This window comes from Xenopus laevis, chromosome 4L (genome assembly GCF_017654675.1).
Source record: "Xenopus laevis strain J_2021 chromosome 4L, Xenopus_laevis_v10.1, whole genome shotgun sequence".
Taxonomy (NCBI): Eukaryota; Metazoa; Chordata; class Amphibia; order Anura; family Pipidae; genus Xenopus; species Xenopus laevis.
Window position 1 is genome coordinate 144,579,295 of NC_054377.1, and position 21,410 is coordinate 144,600,704.

At 40.0% G+C, this 21,410-nt stretch overlaps 1 protein-coding gene across 3 annotated transcripts; it reads right to left on the reverse strand.

The window, feature by feature from the left end:
- Positions 1-1,920: 1,920 nt before the first annotated feature.
- kbtbd8.L (kelch repeat and BTB (POZ) domain containing 8 L homeolog) lies at positions 1,921-20,051 on the reverse strand. 3 transcript variants are annotated; one of them, XM_041590901.1, is made up of 5 exons: positions 19,899-20,030; positions 16,955-17,056; positions 15,830-16,040; positions 13,327-14,441; positions 1,921-2,913 (listed from the first exon to the last, which is right to left on the reverse strand). In XM_041590901.1, exons 1-5 carry the CDS (start codon positions 19,912-19,914, stop codon positions 2,825-2,827), a joined length of 1,533 nt encoding a protein of 510 aa, XP_041446835.1. In that variant the 5' UTR covers positions 19,915-20,030; the 3' UTR covers positions 1,921-2,824. The 3 variants fall into 3 exon arrangements, with proteins under 3 accessions (XP_041446835.1, XP_018114695.1, XP_018114696.1); XM_018259206.2 differs by lacking the exon at positions 1,921-2,913 and adding an exon at positions 4,641-6,331 and having other exon boundaries at positions 19,899-20,026; XM_018259207.2 differs by lacking the exons at positions 1,921-2,913; positions 16,955-17,056 and adding an exon at positions 4,641-6,331 and having other exon boundaries at positions 19,899-20,051.
- Between the last annotated feature and the right edge of the window lie 1,359 nt (positions 20,052-21,410).

Below are 21,410 nucleotides of genomic sequence, written 5' to 3' on the forward strand. Positions count from 1 at the left end.
CAGCTTTACTTACTGGGATTTACTTTGGGGTTTCGTCGAACCCATGGAACTCTCAAGGAGGGTGAAAGATATTTAAAAAAATAAAAAAATAAAAAAATAAAAAAAAAAAGTCTCAAATATAAAGACGTCACATTGGTAAGCAAGTAGTATTGTCCAATCACATATTCAAGTAATATTGGTGGTAGTTGGTTGCCATGGAGAAATGCTCACAAATAAATAAAGAGATTGTCAAAAAACAAGAAATATATATGTAGATAAATGTTAAAACACAAAATAAACAGAAACATTTCGTATACTAAAATGCGACTCGGTAATGAGTCAGGGAAGGGTGCGTTCCGAAGGGAGAAGGTTTGGCATAGAAGCAGATCCTACGACGCTATAAACGAAAATAATCTATGTTTCTTGCTAACTAACATACAATATCGACTGGATGAGGTATGTGATGTATCAAGGCTTTTCTCTCATTTTTTCACAGTATATTTGTGCAAGAACTGGGCATAAATACAAATCATACGTAGCACTTTTTTCTTTTCTTTTACAATAGTAGCAACACAAGCTTTAGAACAAAAAGAAAGAAAATCTCTATATTTCCATTCACAGTCAGTCTCCCTTTCTGGGCTTATATTCAACTTGTTCTACAGCTGGGGGTCTGCGACCCGTGGTTTTCTGGCTGTGGATGGGGGTCACAGAAATACAACAGGAAAAGAATCACTAACTTCAATGGATACCTATACCCAGGATTCGGCCTTTTTCAGCAGGATTCGGCCGAATACTTGTGTGTGGCCGAACCAAATCCAAATGTGCATATGTAAATTAGGTGTGGGAAGGGAAATCTCTTGACTTTTCGTCTTAAAACAGGAAGTGAAACATTCTTTTTCCTTTCCCACCTCTAATTTGCAAATGCAAATTAGGTTTAGATTCGGTATTCAACCAAATCTTTCATGAAGGATTCGGGGATTCGGCCGAATCCCAAATAGTGTATTTGGTGTATCCCAAACTATGACGGACACCCTATATATTTCAACATAAATATATAGATCAAGTACAAGCTACTGTTTTATTATTACACAGAAAAAGGAAATCATTTTTAAAAGTCTGAATTATTTGGGTAAAATGGAGTCAATGGGAGAAGGCCTTTCTTTAATTCAGAGATTTCTGGATATCGGGTTTCCGGATAATAGATTCCATACTTGTGTTTTGTTATTGCCTCATATTTTTATTAGGTTGGCCTGTACACTATGCAGGTAAAGGGATACTGGCACCAAAAAATAAATTAGAGATAGAGAGAGAGATATATATATATATATATATATATATATATATATATATATATATATATATATATACACACATACACACACACACAGGTATGGGATCCATTATCCAGCAACCCATTATCCAGAATGCTCTGAGTTACAGAAAGGACGTCTCCCATAGACTCCATAATAATCCAGAATTTTAAAAATGATTTCCTTTTTCTGTGCAATAATAAAACAGTCGCTTGTACTTGATCCCAACTAAGATATAATTAATCCTTATTGGAAGCAAAACCAGCCTATTGGGTTTATTTCATGTTTACATGATATTTTAGTAGACTTTACGGAAAGATCCGTTATCTGGAAAACCCCAGCATTCTGGATAACAGGTCCCACTCCTTTATAGAGTCTCGGTAATGGGATTTAATCTTTGCGCAATGTACTGAAGGGAATCTTAGTGTTCGGTTGTAACTATACAAATAAGGGGGAACGGATGGGTCAGATAAGAGAAGAAAATAGTGTGCTTAGAACCTTGTATACATATAGGATCTATTATTCAGAATGTTAGGTACCCTGCATTTTCTGTATAGTGTGTGTAGGTGTGATGCTTTACTGTGCACTGCTTGCATGGCCACTAAACATTTGTATGTGTAGACTTGGGTTGAGCTTTCTAGATAAAGGATCCCATACTTGTACTAGAACTGGCAGACATGGGAAGGTGGAATTAATTTATTATTTGTACGAGGAATTGGAAGCCTGCAGCCCCCCAGCTGTGCCAGTCTATATGGAAAGCTGGATGAGTGAATTCCACAACTAATGAGAACCAGTATCGTTTTGCTGGATCCCCTGCACTGCTGGTCTGGATCTCATTGCAATGATATAAGGGAGATGTGATCTGCAGTGGTTACCAGCAATGCAAACCTACATATTGATCAGCCTCTTCTCCCTAAAATAGATAAAACGTGGACAAAGGCTTTCAGAGATGATCATTACATACATTTTCTATCAATGATCCACAACACCAGGATCCAGTTTTTCCTGTGGGACAAGCCCATGCTGTTGCCCCAACCCAATTATTGCGCTGATTTGAATAAAAGACGGAGATATCAACAACAGAGGGTCCAAATAGAAAGAGGAGTGATAAAGTAATAATAAGTAGCCTTACAGAGGAATTGTTGTTTTTCTTTTTTAGATGGGATCAGTGACCCCCCGCCCCTGCCCATTTGAAAACTGGAAAGAGTAAGAAGAAAACAATAAATATTCAGAAATAAAAAAAGACCAATTGAATAATGCTTAGAATGAGTCATTCTATAACATACTAACAGTTAACATAAAGGTGAGCCACCCCTTTAGTTTTAGGTATATATCCTCTTTAAATAAGCAACAATGGATGTGGGTTAAGCATATTGTGAGCACAGAACCTTTCCACTCTGCATATTTAAAGAGGGAGCTGCCATTGCTCTGAAAACTAACAAGTCTTACCAGAATATCTGCTCCAAATCTAATCCAAGGCCTCAAGCAATAGGACGGCTCCCACTCATCAACGACACAGCAGTCGGACAATAAACTTATACCTGCTGTGTATTTTGGAGGGGAATATGAAAACAGCACATTCGATACTTCTCTTTTCCTATTAAATCTGCTCCACCTCCGACTGCTTTAATAGAAAATTAAAAAAAAAAAAAAATGTTGGTCTTCTAGTATTAAAAAGATAGCACCATCAAAATTCAAAATTAAAGCATGTGCAACAAATAAAAACCCGCTCTAGCATCGTGTACCTCTCAATACCTGTATTAAAAAAAAATAATGATATATATATATATATATGGATATTACAGAATGACAATAAAATTATCAAGCTTTTAAAGGGAGTGCTGGTCAGTAGAAAGTAGCGACACACAGGTTTTTTAAAGTTGCAAAAACAAAAAAAGATGTTTATTGTGGCTCAACGTTTCGATCCCCCACAGGGATCTTCGTCAGGAGTGTACAAACAAACATTGAATACTTTTGCATTTACAAACAAACATTGAATGTTTGTTTGTACACTCCTGACGAAGATCCCTGTGGGGGATCGAAACGTTGAACCACAATAAACATCTTTTTTTGTTTTTGCAACTTTAAAAAACCTGTGAGTGTCGCTACTTTCTACTTTTGTGTGTGTGTATATATATATACACATACACATACATATATACACACATGGGATCTGTTATCAGGAAACCTGTTATCCTGAAAGTTCCAAATTACGGAAAGGCCGTCTCCCATAGACTCCAAGTAATTTATCTCTGTAATAATTAGTTTGTACCCTGTTCTTGATCCAAACCAATATATAATTAATCCTTATTGGAGGCAAAACCAGCCTTTCGGCTTTAATTAATGTTTAAATGATTTTCTAGTAGACTTAAGGTATGAAGATCCAAATTATGGAAAGATGCATTATCTGGAAAAGCCCATGCCCCAAGCATTCTGGATAACAGGTCCCATACCTGTACATAAAATAAGCACTGGGAGGAGGATTTCACACCCAACAGGGCGACTCTGTAGCTGCCACATTTTGGGAACGTGAAGTGGACAAATCGCCTCTTCTTCGGGCAACTAATCTCCCCGAACTGCCTTCCCGCCGGCTAGAATCTAAATCGCCGGTGAGATGGCACTCTGAGCGCTTCGTTTTCTAAAGTCGCACAAAGCTAATCTCCCCGAATCTCCATGTGTGCGTGTCTGCCCTTCGAAGGAATCGGCTGTATGGGAGGAGCTGAAACCCAGTATAAGGGATGAACTAGTACAGGTATGGGATCTGTTATCCAGAAAGCTCCAAATTAAGGAAAAGACACCTCCTATAGACTCCATTTTATCCAAATAATCCACATTTCTAAAAATTATTTTCTTTTTCTCTGTAATAATAAAACAGTAGATTGTACTTGATCCCAACTAAGATATAATTAATCCTTATTGGAGGCAAAACCAGCCTATTGGATTTAATTAATGTTTAAATGATTTTCTAGTAGCCTTAAGGTATGAAGATCCAAATTATGTAAAGTGCCATTATCCGGAAAACCCCAGGTCCCGAGCATTCTGGATAACCGGTCCCATACCTGTACATAAAATAAGCACTGGGAGGAGGATTTGACACCCAACAAGGCGACTCTGTAGCTGCCCCAGTTTGGGAAGGAGAAGTTGGCCAATGTTGGGTTCCCTAGCTTACCTGGTATACAGTAAATCTCAATAAGATTCAAGTGTTCCGCAGCAGTACATCTACCCAATTCTCAAGCGGTAGGACACAAACCCTAGTGGTATTGCCTTAGATATTACCCGTAATAAATAAAACTTCACACTCTGAAGACGCAGTACCACTAGAGTGCCGCCTCATGATCGGAAAGGCACGCAGACATGTAAAAGGTTTTCTATATAAATCACCAGGTGGGAATCGCCTTCTTAATAAATATTACCGGTTAAAGGCCAACTCTGAAAGAGCGACGGCCAGAGCCGGGTTAAAGCAGGATCCCAGTCCTGTTTTTACAGATCGATCTCGCTTTAGTACAAATGCATGCACGCGATTACACGAGAAGAAAAAAAAAAATAGGTGGAACTGCACTGTAAAAATAAAAACTGGGTAAATAGATAGGCTGTGCAAAAAAAAAATGTTTCTGATATAATTAGTTAGCCAAAAATGTCATGTATAACGGCTGGAGTGACTGGATGTGTAACATAATAGCTAGAACACTACTTCCTGCTTTTCAGCTCTCTAACTCTGAGTTAGTCCAAATAAGGAGGCCCACATGGGAAATAATTGTTCAGTGAGTTTGCAATTGATCCTCAGCATTCAGCTCAGATTCAAAAGCAACAGTTATGACCCATGTGGCCCCCTTTAAGTCACTGATTGGTTACTGCCTGGTAACCAATCAGTGTAAAGCAAGAGAGCTGAAAAGCAGGAAGTAGAAACATTTTTTATTTTGCACAGCCTATCTATTTACCCAGTTTTTATTTTTATACTGAACAATTCCTTTAAAACTAGCTGCAGCTGTTAATGCTAGATCTGCTCCCCTCTAGTGCATAGATATTCTGGATCCTCCAAAGAAATGTATCATTAACTTTAAATAGTCCCTCGAATGCCAAAGCCTCCCGCCCCACCCCCCTCCCCCACCCATCATGAAAACCACTCTAGCACCAAAAACTGGTTCTACATGACAACAAAACAGCATTGGCTAACCTGTACCACACACACAAAAACATTTCTCTCTCAACTACAATTCCCAGCATCCTCCAACAGGTGACTGCCAGACAACACTGAGAGTTATAGTTTGGCAACGGAGGCAGGTTAGCATCCGCCGCATCAGAATATATTTATGATATGATTCCATGTACACCATGAGGAAAAAAAAAAAAAAACGCCGATAATTGCACTTTGTAAACTTAGAGTTCACCAACAATAAATGGTGAAAAAAAAAAACCAATAAAATAAACTAACGTAGCTGCCCCCCTTCACCAAAACTCCGACTGCAACTTTTCTAAGCACCTGTACCAAGTCCAAGACTTGTCCGCATCCAACCAATATTAAATACTGACAGTTGTGAAGTTTCCGGGAGTCCCGTTAACACGGAAGGAGAAGACGGGAGATCAGAGAACTTTCTGAAGACACTGTGGATAGAGTTTAGCGACTGCGCATTCAAAGTGGCGGCCGAGGTCCCACAGCCGCTCGGGAGATTCGTAAACTTTTTTCCAGCTGTCCGCCACCTCGTCGTATTGGTAGAGGGAGTTTTTCCTGCTCGTCCGGAACACAAACTCTTCCACGCTGACTTGGGTCGCTCGGACGAAGAGGTGGAGCTTACTTTTAAAGACCACCAGCTTGATGTACGGGTTCGAAGACTGTTCGCAGGGAAGATCTTTCTTTCGAGTCCACCGGTTTTGTTCGACGTCGTAGGCCTCCACTGTGAGAACGCGGTGGTTTGCGTGGCTTCCGCCGACATAGTAGATGGAATCCTTGTATACAGCTGCCATTCCTTGGACTCGGGGCGCAGTCATGGGGGTAAGGTAACACCAGTAGTCTCTTGGTGGGTCATAGCAAAGGAACACATCCCCTAAATCATAAAGGTACATGATTACTATCCAAGTGTACTGATACTTAGACATACAAATAACACATACAGGTATGGAATCCATTATCCGGAAACCCATGATCCAGAAAGCTCCGAATTACGCATAGGTAGTGTCCCATAGGCTCCATTTTATTCAAATAATTAAAGGATTTCCTTTTTCTGTGCAATAATAAAACAGTAACTTGTACTTGATCCCAACTAAGATATAATTAATCCTTATTGGAAGCAAAACCAACCTATTGGATTTATTTAATTTTTACATGATTTTCTAGTAGACTAGGTATGAAGATCCAAATTACGGAAATATCCGTTATCCGGAAAGCCCCAGGTCCCGAGCATTCTGGATAACAGGTCCCATACCTGTATTTAAAAATGATAGATGGAGCCTCCACTGCTTGGGAGAGCGCCCTTGATCTGTTTTGCATTTTCACCTGCACTGGGGCAAATTGTCCGGCATTAATATATTAACTTCAGTGTATTAAAGGAACAGCAACACTAAACATTTTTTTCAATACTTAACAGGATTCTGTCTGGGAGTCTTATTTTTATGGTGTCGTTTATATTTCTAAATGACACAGTTTACACTGCAAATAATTCACTCTGATATGCAAAATGTAACCAATAAGCGTATTTTTTTGTTGTTGATGTTGTAATATTGGTGTGTAGGTCATTTTGCCTGGTCATGTGTTTTCAGAAAGAGCCAGCACTTTAGGATGGAACTGCTTTCTGGCAGGCTGTTGTTTCTCCTACTCAATGTAACTGAATGAGTCGCAGTGGGACCTGGATTTTTACTATAGAGTGTTTTTCTTATATCTACCAGGCAGCTGTTATCTTGTGTTAGGGAGATGTTATCTGGTTACCTTCCCATTGTTCTGTTTGGCTGCTGGGGGGGCTCGGGGCGGGAGGGTGGTGATATCACTCCAACTTGCAGTACAGCAGTAAAGACTGACTGAAGTTTATCAAAGCACAAGTCACATGACTGGGGGCTCCTGGGAAACGGACAATATGTCAAGCCCCATGTCAGATTTCAAAATTAAATCAGTTTGCTCTTTTGAAAAAAAAAAAAAAAAAAAAAGCATAGACAACAGTATTTTTAAACACATTCATATTTTGGCAGTTGTCCCTTTAAACAATCTGGCTTGCAAAACTGTTTCAGGAGTCAGAACAAAAAGATAAAATAAAAGAGAGAGTACTTTTAGTTACAGTTAATAAATAATTTTACAATCATTGAAAAGTTGCAATTAAAATGTAAACTGGAAAAGTTGATTAGAAAAACACATTTTTTTTCCTATGCAAAAACAGCAATTTGGGTGGAAGACCATTTTAAGCATGCCACATAAAAATGGGAAAGACTCAACTAAGAACAGAGAATATTCCCTAGATTTACTCCTAGCTATAAAACATCAAAGCATATTTACCGGTAATCATTTTTACGTCGAGTACCCCTTTAAAAATAGTCAATGTATTTCAGTATAATACTGAAATATCCTGTAAATTATATCCTTATAAACGGCGAGTTGGGATGTCATTTCTGTCACGACTCACGTATTATAATAAATAAAGTACCCCCAGTTGCAAAAGGCCTTCAGCCTCGTGTTTTTATATGGTCCATTATTCGGAAACCCATTATCTGGAAAGCTCTGAATTATGGAATGGTTGTCTCCGATAGACTTCATTTTATAAATAATCCAAATTATCCATATTTTGAAAAATGATTTCCTTTTTCGCTGTAATAATAAACCAGTATCTTATACTAAGATATAATTAATCCTTATTGGAGGCAAAACCAGCCTATTGGGTTTATTTTTACATGATTTTTTAGTAGGCAAAGGGAAACTAAAGTCTAAAATAGAATAAGGCTAGAAATGCTGTATTTTGTATACTAAATATAAACATGAACTTACTGCACCACAAGCCTAATCAAACAAATGATTTATGCTTTCAAAGTTGGCCACAGGGGGTCACCATCTTGTAACTTTGTTATACACCAAGACTGTGCACGTGCTCAGTGTGGTCTGGGCTTCAGTTGGGAGGTTAAGCTTAGGGAACGTCATAAAATATCAAAACAGCACAAGTCAAATAATATCCGCCATAGAAGCCGATACAGCAAGACTGATTAATAATCAAAATATGCAGATTGAACCGGGTCTGTGGATACACATCTCTACAGATTGCTGACTGCTCTACAGGAACAAACAAAGCTGCTCAAGTTCTAGGGCAGTGGTCCCCAACCAGTAGCTCGTGAGCAACATGTTGCTCTCCAACCCCTTGGATGTTGCTCCCAGTGGCCTCAAAGCAGGTGTTTATTGTTGAATTCCAGGCTTGGAGGCAAGTTTTGGTTGTATAAAAACCAGCTGTACTGCCAAACAGAGCCTCAATGTAGGTTGATAATCCCCATAGGGCTACCAAATGGCCAATCACAGCACTTTATTTGGCACCCCAAGAACATTTTTCATGCTACTGTTGCTCCACAACTCCTTTTACTTCTGAATGTTGCTCACGGGTCCAAAAGGTTGGGGATCCCTGTTCTAGGGAGTCGCTCCCCCTGCCGTTTGAAAGTACGATGGTTTCCCTGCAGAGCAGTTAGGGACCGTCTGACAATTCCTATCCACAGCAGTCAGAGCAAGTAACATGAAGGAGGAATTTCACTGCATACAGTCAGGTTTATAATAAAAACAGTACTAATTTTTTTAATTAACGTATATTAGAGATAGATTTATTTTTCATTAAATAAAGTAAAATGGGATTTTATGATTTTCCCTTTACATCCCCTTTAAGGTATGAAGATCGAAATTACAGAAAGATCCGTTAACCAGAAAACCCCAGGTCCCAAGCATTCTGGATAACAGGTTCCATACCTGTACTGTATTATTATTACAGAGAAAAAGGAATTTTTTTACAAAGAAATTTGGATTACTTGGATAAAATGGGAGTCTATGGGAGACAGCCTTTCAGAACTTTCTAGATAATGGGTTTCCGGATAACGGATCCCATACCTGTGCCCTTGTGATGATACAAGCGATGGAAAAAAGTTACATGCACCAATCTATGGTTTGGGGCGGGGGGGGGGGGGCTGGCGACTGTCTTCTCTCACAACTTAAACATTTCACTTCTGTCATTAACTATGTTGCCCTCTGTACTTTTTTCAGCTCAATGATATTCTATACATAGGTGCCCAAACACAGGTATACAGAGAAAGAAGGTTCTGGACATGAATTAGCTAGATCCTCACATTGTCTAAAGTAGAATATATGGTATCTCCCACACGTATGCATAAATATAACTATATAAGGGTGCGATCTCTGCAACAAAATAAGCTAGACCTTCATAAAGCAGTGAGGGAATAATATGGCAGCTCCCCCAGATAAGTATAAATGAAATGCATGCAGAATATGCTTTGCATAATTAGGCTATAACCTTATATCTGTTAGAGGAAAATAAAAAGAAAGAAAAGTGGTGTTTATTAAACAAATCTTACCTGGTATGACTCACAACCTGGAAATACAAGTTGTAAGATAAAGAATACTCCATGACTTGAAGAGAGCGATTTGTTGCAGCACACCAGCATTTTCCAGCACAGAATTATGCAGAGACGAGACGTTTATACTGTTTATCAGCCTGCTTGCCCCAAACTCTTGCTGGTTGACCCACACAAATCAAATATGGTGGAATGACTAGAGGTTGCTGGGCCAAGGAGTAGAAAGTTTTATGGTCAATTGCATTTTTCATCCTCCTCCAGATTTAAATTAAACCGACCTAGTATTGCCATGGAGATCCCCAAAGGAGGCCCTACATAGGCAGATCTACTTGATGAGAGGTGGGCAATCGAGTGGAACTGGGCCAATTTGGCCACCCACATGGTGGACCAAATCAGGCTGATCCCATTGCTGGCCAACACTCAGATCAGGAGAGTATGGAGACCAATCGCATGAGGGCCACATAAACGTGCTGATTTGCTCGTCGATGGGATTTATAACCTGCTTGATAACTGAACGATTTATTTAGATGCCCCAAACAGATTTAGAAAAGCTTAACATTTTTTTTTGTTCAGTAAAGTTGATTTCTCATAACATTGGGGTCACGGATAAGATATAACATATGCACATTAGAGCAAGAGTTAATCAAAAACATGTGCATATAAAACATGTTTCCTTCAAAACAAATGACCTATGCATATATAATGGGAAAAATAAATAAAAGGTAGCCCACACATCAGCTGACCTGGTATTTACTGCAGGTAAATTTTGTTAAAGGAGAAGGAATACCATTTTCTACTTGGGGGTGCCAAAAGTTAAGCACCCCCAAGTGACTACTTTTACTTACCCGACACCCTAGGCAGGTGCTCCTATCAGCAGAAAACTGCACTGGCCTGGCACAATGGAGCGATCATCTTCCTGCTTCTTTGGTTTTTAAACTTCCCGGGGCAGATGGATACGTAGTAGAGCGAAACAGTCGAAGTTTGACTTTTAGCTCTACTGCGCATGCTCAGCTGCAAGAAGACTTAAAGAAGCAGGAAGACGATAGATCCGTGGTACTCACTGGAATAATCCCGGGCCGTGCAGTTTTCTGCTAATAGGAGCACTGACCTGGGGTGTCAGGAAAATAAAAGTAGTCACTTGGGGGTGCCTAACTTTTCGCACCTCCAAGTAGAAAATGATATTCCTTCTTCTTTAAGGCAGGTTTTAAATTATTCCCCAGGGGACGGAATTATTGTTTGGATTTTGGTCTTCATTTTTAATTTGATCCGGGTTTTTAAATGATCTGCCTTCTTGTCTGCCTTCCCGGCTTTCACTTGGGGTCACAATAGTAAATAAAATGAGGGGCATTTATGTTAGGACACAAGTTGCCCTTCAAAAACATGGAGAAAACGGCAATCTGCACTTCGAAGGGGATTCAGGTAATTTACTATGAAGAGAAGTTCAGGTTCAGTGCGCTAAAAATAAATTGCCATATTCGACCAAGTACCTAAGAAAGAAGAATATGCTGGATAGTGTGTTAACTTTTCAGATCACAGTTACAGACAGAATTAGAACTACTCAAAATTTTGACTTTTTTTGAAGCAATCCCTATCCACTCTATTGCGCTTCGCCTGGTCTGAGGTGGCGAAGGAAGTCTAGCGTAAAAGGTAGCGTTCAGTACACTGCGCGCGTTAGTGAATTTGCGTAGTTATGTCCGTAGCGAAAATTCGCCAGGCGTAAGGGTGCGAAGTAACACTAGCGAATCTACGCCAGCGTTCGTTAGTGAATTTGCGAAGTAACGAAAATGCCCAACGCTAGCGAATTGACGCTAGCGTTCGGCGCTTAGTGAATTTGCCCCTATATGTGCTTTAAATTGCAGGCAATATGTCATCATAGAGGCAGTAATTTGCGATACACACTTAATCAAGTATTCTCATTGAGTAGCTCTAATTCTGTCCATAACTGTGATCTGAAAAGTTAACACACTATCCAGCATATTCTTCTTTCTTAGGTACTGGTGAAAAAGGCAATTTATTTTTAGCGCACTGAACCTGAACTTATCTATATTTCAGTGGGTTCTTTATTATTTCGTCGGTGCTAATTCACTTTTCCAACAGGACTTAACGCAGAGTTTCTCTTAACGGACTGTCTATTCATTTAATATGAAGAGATTTACAGGACAGACAGATACAATGTTTAGGGATTGGCATGATGAAGATGAGATGGGTTCACGTCTGAAAAATAGCTTTTTGTTGGATAATAAATGGGCTGAAACCATTTGAAGACGGTTGAGTTTACAAGTCTTGTTCATACATAGCTGCACTGAGGGTTTTACTGAGAGGCTCTCAGTCCAGTGCCTGGGAAAATAATGGAAAGCAGCAGGTGTGCAGAGGATACTTACACTGCCATTTAAAAGCATGAATAAAAATGGCTTACCGAATCTCTGAGGGATAGATACATATACAAATAACATTTTTGAACAGGGTGTATTTAATCTCCCATCAGGTAGCAAAAATATATGATCATGTGTCTGATCAATGTCCTCAATGCAGAGATGCTGTAGGCTCCATGTATTCTGGTCCAATTCAATCCAAAGATTTTGGAGGAAGGTTCTTCAGTATATTAACGAGAAGCTTACCTTTTTGTATATTCGCTCCCCAGAACTCTGCTTGCTTGGAATCACAGGGGCTTCAGTCGTACTCAGGTTGTGCTACTTGCAGTAGCTATGCTATGCTAAAAAGGCCATCCTAATGCACTGGAAATCTCTTGACCCACCTACCATACGATTCTGGCAAAAACTAGTGAACGATTTCCTACCGAGCAAGAAATTCACCTACCTAGCCAGAGGCTGCTCAGAGAGATTAAACACTATATGGGGTACATGGCTTGACCTACAGAATAGCTAAGTGCATTTAAGACATATTCAAGGTCTGGTCTATCTCCTTCCCTCACTGTTTGTCTTTTTCTTCTCTTTCCTTCTTTTATTATAAATGTATGTATTTTTTTTCTTTAAAAGTTAAAGGGGTTGTTCACCTTTCGATTAACTTTTAGTATGGTGTAGAGAGTGATATTCTGAGACAAATTGCAATTGGTTTTTATTTTTTAATTATTTGTGGTTTTCACGTTATTTCGATTTTTATTCAACAGCTCTCCAAATTGCTATTCAAGCAATCTGGTTGCTAGGATCCAAATTAACCTAGCAACCATGCCCTGATTTGAACCAGGTACTAGAATATGAATGGGAGAGAACCAGAATAAAAGGATGAGTAATAAAAAGTAGCAATAACAATACATTTGTAGCTTTACAGGGCATTTGTTGTTAGACGGGGTCAGTGACCCCAGTATGAAAGCTGGAAAGAGTTCAAAGAAAAAGCCAAATAATTAAAAAACAATTAAAAATAAATTATGAAGTTGAAAAGTTGCTTAGAAATAGCCATTCTATAACATACTAAAAGTTGATAGAAAGGCGAATCACCCCTTAAAAAATAAAATCTTTAAAAATAAATAAAAATGGCTTACCCTGTAAAATATAGATCTTGTCTTTGTATTCCACAGCGCTATGAAACTCCATTGCTACTGGCATTAAACTCACGGCTGTCCAACAGTTGTCTCTGGTATCGTAACACTCAACAGATTTAAGTGGATTGCGTCCATCCCCTTCGTAAACACGGCCCCCTATAGCGTATAATTTAGCACAACAATGAACCAGTTTGCAGCCTATTCGCGCTCGGAGCAGGGGAGCCTTCGCGAGCCATCGATTGCTTGAATGGTCGTACAACCAGAAGTCACTTTCTGCCTTGTGGTCTATGCAGACATCATTGTTGCTCGGCCTGTACCCCCCAGCGATGTAGAGTTCATTATCGGGGGTCACAAGGATCCCAACTTCTCTCAAGTCACCAGGCGGTTTGCATAGTTTATAGACTTTTCCTGTTAGTGTGTCCAGACAAGGCACAGTTTGCTTTTTTCCTGAGTGTTTGTTTGCGGCCTCGAAGCAGATGATCATTTCAGAAGCGGTCATGCCCAGCCTCCGAGTACAGCAATTGGCACTAATCTTTCCCTTCGGTACCCTGTTTATGGGCATAGCCTGTGCAAATATGGGGGGGATCTGTTCAACAAATGTCTCTTCCATGAGGGGCATGCGGATGCATTTGGCAAATATTTCCGGAAGATGCACTTCTCTCGTCTCCTGCTCGTGTTCATACCAACTGATGATGCTGTCGTAAACGTGTTCTTCCTTATCAACATCCAAGTCGTCGCTGTTCAATATGCTTATGAGTTGGTCTTTCGTCAGGTGCAGAAACTCTTGCTCTTTGGTGACGTAAAGAAACTTTTTGCGGATATAGTCTTGGGCTTTCTCCTTCAGTTCCTGATGGCCGTAGTGATCAGCAAAGCTAAAGACTCCGATAGAGTTTTGTGGTTCCAAGCGACTGACCATATACTGGGCGCACTGATCCTGGAGAGAGGGGATCTGGAAGATACTAGCCGCAGTGAATAAAGCTTGGACGTTAGCCTCAGTTAGCTGAACTCTGGATGTATATGCATAGTTCAATACAAGTTGCATGGACTCGGCTTCAATTCCAACTAACCGCACTTCTTTCTGGGTGCTCTCTGTAAGGCCGCTAGTGAACATAGATCTAATTAAAAAAAAAACGTATATTATAATTTAAAACTTTTGCTGCATCAGTGTTCATGGGATAGATTGATAGATTAAAGCAATTGATCAGCATCAGTATCTGTACAAGAAAAGTCCACAGGGTGAATTGTTGGAACACAGATACTGCGGTGGACCATCATACTAAATCTCTCCCTCCTATAAAAGTGTATTTAATTTGTACATTTTGTTGTTGGTTTTGTTATATTTGACAATTCTCTGTTTTGCAAACGTTTTCATTTACTACCATTTTTTCACAAGGGGGGGGGCATTAAAGGAAATCTACCAAGGCAGTCTATTGCCAATAGATTAGCCCAATAGTGCAAGCTATAACACTATATTTATTCTGCAGAATGCTTTATCATACCTGAGTAAACAGCTCTAGAAGCTCACTCTGTTTGTTTAGGATAGCAGCTGCCATTTTAGCTTGGTGTGACATCAGTTTCTGCCCGTGTCTCTCCCTGCTCACTCATAGCTCTGGGCTCAGATTACAGCAGGGAGGGGAGGAGGGAGGGGGAGAGAGGAGCAAACTGAGCATGCTCAAGCCGTAGCCCTGGAGGTTTCAGCTGAAAACAGGAAGTCTGATACAGAAGCCCATGAGTACACAATAGAAGGAAAGAAATGTGGTGTTTCTTTTGACAGAGAACTCAGAGCAACATTACTTTGAGGGTTTACTGGTGTATTTATATAGACCTTTCTGATAAGGCTTACTTATTTCAACCTTTCCTTCTCCTTTAAGCCCAGCAGCCAAAAAAAACTTGCTCCGTGAGGCTACAATTACTGTTACTTTTTATTATTTACCAATCGTCATTTGCCAGTGTCTCATTCAAACTACTGCTAAAATTCCAAACTGGAATGCTGCAGAACCAAAAGTTAATTCTTTCAAATCCACAAAAAAGAAATAAAGACCAACTGCCAATTCTCTCTGAATATTAAATTAACCTGTCACCCAGACACAAAAATAGTCCTTTGCAAATTAAACATGAAATTCAATTTCTATTTTTTATTAAAGCGTTCATAGCTGTTGTAAGCTCAGTTTAAAATCTCAGCTGTCAATCAAATATGGTCTGCCCCTCCGCTATGCCAAGGAGGCAAAGCTGCAAAGAATCAGAAGAAAAAGGTAAATAACTTAAAAACTATAAAAAAAAAAAATAATGAAAACCCAATACAAAAGTTGCTTAGAATTGGCTATTCTATAACATACTAAGAGTTACCTAAAAGGTGAACCACCCCTTTAATATGCAAACCTGTGTATGTACCCTTACTTCTGAACCAGGAATGTGAATGTATGTTTTGTTATAAAATAACTCTTGCCTTTACTCACTGCAAGCCACCAGTATTAGAGAAGATGCAGGCTTGAGCTGCTCATACCTGAAGTAAGGACTGATTGCTGCAAGAACATTTCTGTGGCAAGAAAAATGTTTCCCGTGATCCACTTGCACCACGATATCTGTCAGCTTGCCCTCGTCGTACATTGCTTTAAGTTGCTGGAGAATACTGCAGGCATGATAGGGGTCCATAGAACTGATGACAGGATTGGACGGGGGGATTCCATTCTGTGACTGTATATACTTGGCTACTTCTGAAATAGCAAAAAGAAGTCAGTTATGATGAGGAGGAACAAATAACCGGCATGGATAAACCCATATATCATTGTTCAAATTAGTTTCCAAGCAAACTGTATGATGCCTGATTGGATCATACAAGTCCATACAAATTCGCTGGGCCACATAATTATCTGATTACATTGGAAGCCCATGAACCCTCATTAAGAGAACACTTTAATCACTCCTCAGTGGGTATCCTTCCCCAAAGTCATTTTCCAGCCTTCCTGATCAGATATCAGAAAGGCCATTATTTTGTAGGGATGCACCAAACCCACTATTTTAGGATTCGGCCTAAAGTCCTTTGTGAAAGATTCAGCTGAATCCCGAACCCTAATTTGCATATTAAATTAGGGAAGTTAGGGGAAAGAGAACACAGCATGTGTTTAAACAATTTTTGACTTCTTTGTTTGTGTAACGAAAATATACATGATTTTTTTGGATTCGGATTCAGCCGAATCTGAATCCTGCTGAAAAAGGTCAAATCTTGGCTGAATTCAGAACAGAATCCTGGATTCAGTGCATCACTATTATTATTTTGGCACCCCTCTGTGGCTAAATAACCTGTCAATTTGGTCAGGAGTAGCAGCACATATTGTCCCATATAAAATGTAGCAATCCTGCTGGTAGGCCAATAAGATTAGTTTGATTTCCCACAAGTATGGGCAAGCTAAGATCTAGCTGAAAGCCCCACAGGCTGATTGGCAATATACAGTATTCAGAAAGTCATTGGAGAAATAGAAATAAACACTTAAGTGTAGTGAAAGACTACATAGGACACAAACACAAGTCATTCCACACATCACATATATAAATCATTCCACAGTCTGTTCAGGGATACAGTTCGTACCACAGCATGGGCAGTAAAAGAGGAAAGTACAGGAGGTATTACCAGTGGAAGCTGTAATAGAGGAAGGAGTCTGTGCCATATTCATGGGAGCTGTAGGTAAGGGTGGTGAATGAAGTAAAGGATTCAGAGTCATAGCCAGGGAAACTGCAGAAGAAAGAAAAAGAGAAGCCAGAGGAAGATGAACACAATAAGGTGAGCAGAGTTTGAGATCAAAGAGAGAGAATAAGAGAACAGATGTCTTGCCATACATCATTTTCACTGTGTTAAGTTGGTCATCCGTGTAAAAGGGGGACCTATCGTGAACATTTAATATAAGCTTCATCATACTAACATAAGAAACTTTCTAAATACAATCAATTAAATATTCTGTACCATTTCTGACACCCAACTGCTGCATGAAGATAGAATGAAGAGAAACAGATGCTGAGAGAGATAGTGAACATGAACTTGATTATTTCAGAAATGGTACAGAATATGTAATTGATTGCATCTAGAAAGTATCTTATTTGAGTGTGATGAAGCTTATGTAAAATTTTCATTTTCAAGATAGGTCCCCTTTTAAGGAGAGCTTCTCCGGCCATGTCACCAAATGAGTGAACAATCTGACTACCCACGTGAAGGCAAAATCTGGTGGATGGGCCAACAATCAGAGCGCAGTACATGCCCAGTGGAATCAGGCCTCATCAACCTGCTAAGTTCCTTGTCTAAAGGGATTTTTGTAACCTGCCCAATAGAGATCTGACAAATTTTTGGCGAGATATCTGTTGGCCACACATTTGCCAATAAACTGATGCCTGGAAGGGGCAGAATCGGCAGCTTATATTAGGCAGTGTATGCCCAGTTGTAGCTTGTAGATCAGAAGAAACAAGTGTTTCCATTGGTAGAAAATCCCTATTTTGATACTAATTGGAAAACATTTTAGAGATCAACAGAATATTATCACATGGTCATTCTTTAAACATGCAAACAGCCCCAAATTTATTCTGACCCTTTGTCCCAGAGCATCTGTAGTTCTTATGAGAAACCACTTACAACAAATAAATTTAAATTCCCCCTGAACACCCATACATGCACAACTGATCCCCTGATGCCAGCAGACTGTGAAAAATGTGCGAAAACGGAATCCTATATGGGGCATATAGTTCACCTTATGAATGAAACTTGCTATATTCAGAAGGCAGAACAGTGTGGTGGCATATGGAGGCTGATTTACTAATCTGCACCACTGCAGTTGCCCATAGCAACTGAGATGAGAAGGGAAGGTATCAATCATAGTGGGGTGCCCAAGGGAGTAGCATAATAATGCCCTGTGAACGTCCAATCATGAGCTAGGAGGGAGTGTGTAATGCCCTGGAAGGGGTTACCTTGTATGTATTGTGGGTGAGGTTTGTAATGTCCAGAGGGGTGTCAGAATCCTGCCCTGGGAATCATGTGTTAAATGTTACTAATGTATGTGATGCCCAGGAGGGTGCAGAGACAATGGTGTGTAATGCCCAGGAGTTTTGGAACGTTGCAGAACCATGCCTTGTTAAAGTGTCTGTTTACCTTTAAAAGAGAACTAAACCCTAAAAATGAATATGGCTAAAAATGCAATGTTTTACATACTGAACTTACTGCACCTAAAGTTTGAGCTTGTGAATAGCAGCAATGATCCAGGACTTCAAACTTGTCACAGGGGGTCGCCATCTTGGAAAGTGTCTGTGACACTCACATGCTCAGTGGGCTCTGATTGGCTGTTGAGAAGCTAAGCTTAGGGCTCGTCACTAATTATCCAGCAGAAAATGAGCTTCCCTGGCTGTAATATAAGATGATGCTACAGGTTTGCTGATTATTCAATTCTGATGCTAATTGCACTGGTTTCTGTGCTGCCATGTAGTAATTATGTGTATTAATTACTAATCAGCCTTATATTGTGACATTTCTATTCTATGTGTACTGTATATTGTGAGTGGGTCCCTAAGCTCAGTAAGTGACAGCAGCACAGAGCATGTGCAGTGAATCAGCAGAAGATGGGGAGCTACTGGGGCATCTTTGGAGACACAAATCTTTACTGCTAAAGGGTTGCGGTTGCCTTGGGCAAGCCTAAAACATAATGTACAACATTTCTAGCTACTTCTTTAGTTTAACTTTCCTTGTCCTTTAAGTTAACTTTTTGTATGTTATAGAATGGCAGTTGCTAAGCAACTCTTCAATTGGTCTTTATTTTTTTCAATAGTTTAGTTGCCTTCTTCTTCTGACTCTTTTCACTGACCACCATCTAAAAAACGTTCTGCAAAAGGACTGTTATTGCTACATTTTATTACTCATCTTTCTATTCAAGCCCTCTCTCCTATTCATATTCCAGTCTCTTATTCAAATCAGTGCATGGTTGCTAGGGTCATTCGGACTCTAGCAACCAGATTGCTGAAATTGCAAACTGCAGAGCTGCTAAATAAAAAGCCAAATAACTTAAAAACCACAAATAATAAAAAATGAAAACCAATTGCAAATGGTCTCAGAATATCCCTCTCTACATTATACTAACAGTTAACTCAAAGGTGAACAACTCCTTTAATGAGGTATATAATGAGGGGGGACAAGCAATTATTAGGTATATGATTAAATAACAAGGAAGATATAGATAGATAGATAGATATACACAATCACAAAGATGTGTTCCTGACACTTAGCAATGCACAGGAGGACAATATCAGTTACACTCAATGCAGTAAAACCACAAGCCCCCAAGTTATAAGAAGCCAGGCTTGTCCAAAGGCTCAGTGTAGATTCCTGGTATAAAATCCTCACTGACTGAAACTACTGAGAGTTACAGTTCAGCAAAAGCCACAGGTTGCAAAGCCCTTGAGTGTAAATACCTATCACTCATCTCTTGAAATAGTCTGTGCCCCTCTCCACTTAATAGGCGGCAACTCCCATAACAGAAGCTAAGGTTTCCCGTTAGAACCAACCGCAAACAGCCGGCCTCTCCCAGCCTCAAACAACCCACCTCCCTGTGCAGCCATTCTCCTCCTCCTCCTCCGGCTCCAGCCTGGGCAGGAAACGTCACTTACTTCCTTTGGGGAACCCGGATGTTCCACTTCGACCAATCACAGCGGCAGAAGTCGGTTCCTGCTGCGCTACTATTGGAGGAGCCACCGCGAAGCATGCCGGTAGTTGTTGTTGTTGTCTGGGGCAAGCCGGGAGAAGCGGAGGCGGGGCGTTACTCTGCGTGACGTGTCACGCGCGGGGTATGCTGGGAGAGAGCACAACTAAGCTACAGCTGCTGAGCAAGTTTGTTGTTAGTAGTGGCGCCTGTGGGGAGGAGTTAGAATTCATTGGGGAGGGGCCTGGTGTAGTTGATACATAGAAGTCAACTGTCTCTAGTTTTTCTCCTTTGCTCAGCCCCTGAAAATCACACATAGTAAAAAATTTAAAACAACAGCACATATGCTCAGAATATCACTCCCTACATTATAGTAAAGAGTTAATTTCAAAGTGAACAACCCCTTTAAAGGAGACATATTATGTAAAAAAACAAGAATGCGCCAGCGCATTAAACTGTTTTAAATATAGAAGGAATGTGCTTTAAATAGTTGTGTTTCTGGTTACTTAAATTTCTGCAAAAAACCTACTAGTCCCGCTCATCTTTTCCACTTTCTGCCAGCTGAATTGTCTGGCTGTGCAGGGGAGCTGGGGGCACTGTAGGACAGGAACCAATCAGCAGCTAGGCTGACCTGATAGGGAACTGAAGCATGCTTCTGTGGCCGCAGGGCTGTGATTGGCTGTCCCCCTCCTACTGTGCTTCTGGCAGGAACCGTTAGGACACGCCCACTCTTCTTGTGAAACAGGAACTAGAGAACATCTATGGGAATCTCAAATAAAGGGGCTAATTTTGAAGACAATACAGCCAAAAGTAAAACCAGCACCATATAATAATATACATTATGGCCTACAATATTAGGTTTTTTTTATTTATTTTGATTGGATTAGTGGAAGAGTTTATATGCCGAGGAATTCCCACACCAGTCAGTTGAACTGAAGAAGCTGCTCGGATGAGTAGTGAAACGTCTTCAATGATTACTCAGCAAGTCCAGTTGTTTTAGAATTACTTGTATTAGATATTTATCTTATATGTCTCCTTTAATGGGCAGATTTGATAAGAACCCCTTTTCCACCGCTTTGAATAGGCAGATATATAGTAGAAACAAAAGCAGGCATGGAAGAACCAGCAGCTCTAACAGGAGTATAAGGGGCCCAGTAAAAAAGATCCAGCACCAAGATGATCTCATTTACATTTCGGAAAGATGGATGAATTTGCCCTTAAGGGGATACTGTCATGCGAAATTTTTTTTAAAAAAACACATCAGTTAATAGTGCTACTCAAGCAAAATTCTGCGCTGAAATCCATTTCTTAAAAGAGCAAACAGATTTTTTTATATTTAATTTTGAAATCTGACATGGGGCTAGACATTTTGTCAGTTTCCCAGCTGCCCCAGTCACGTGACTTGTGCTCTGATTA

Coding starts and splice junctions, on each gene's coding strand:
- kbtbd8.L (XM_018259206.2), bottom strand. Junction 16,041..16,954: donor CTCTATTACAGCTTCCACTG/GTAATACCTCCT, acceptor TTGCTATTTCAG/AAGTAGCCAAGTATATACAG. Junction 14,442..15,829: donor GCAATCAGTCCTTACTTCAG/GTATGAGCAGCT, acceptor TTTTTTAATTAG/ATCTATGTTCACTAGCGGCC.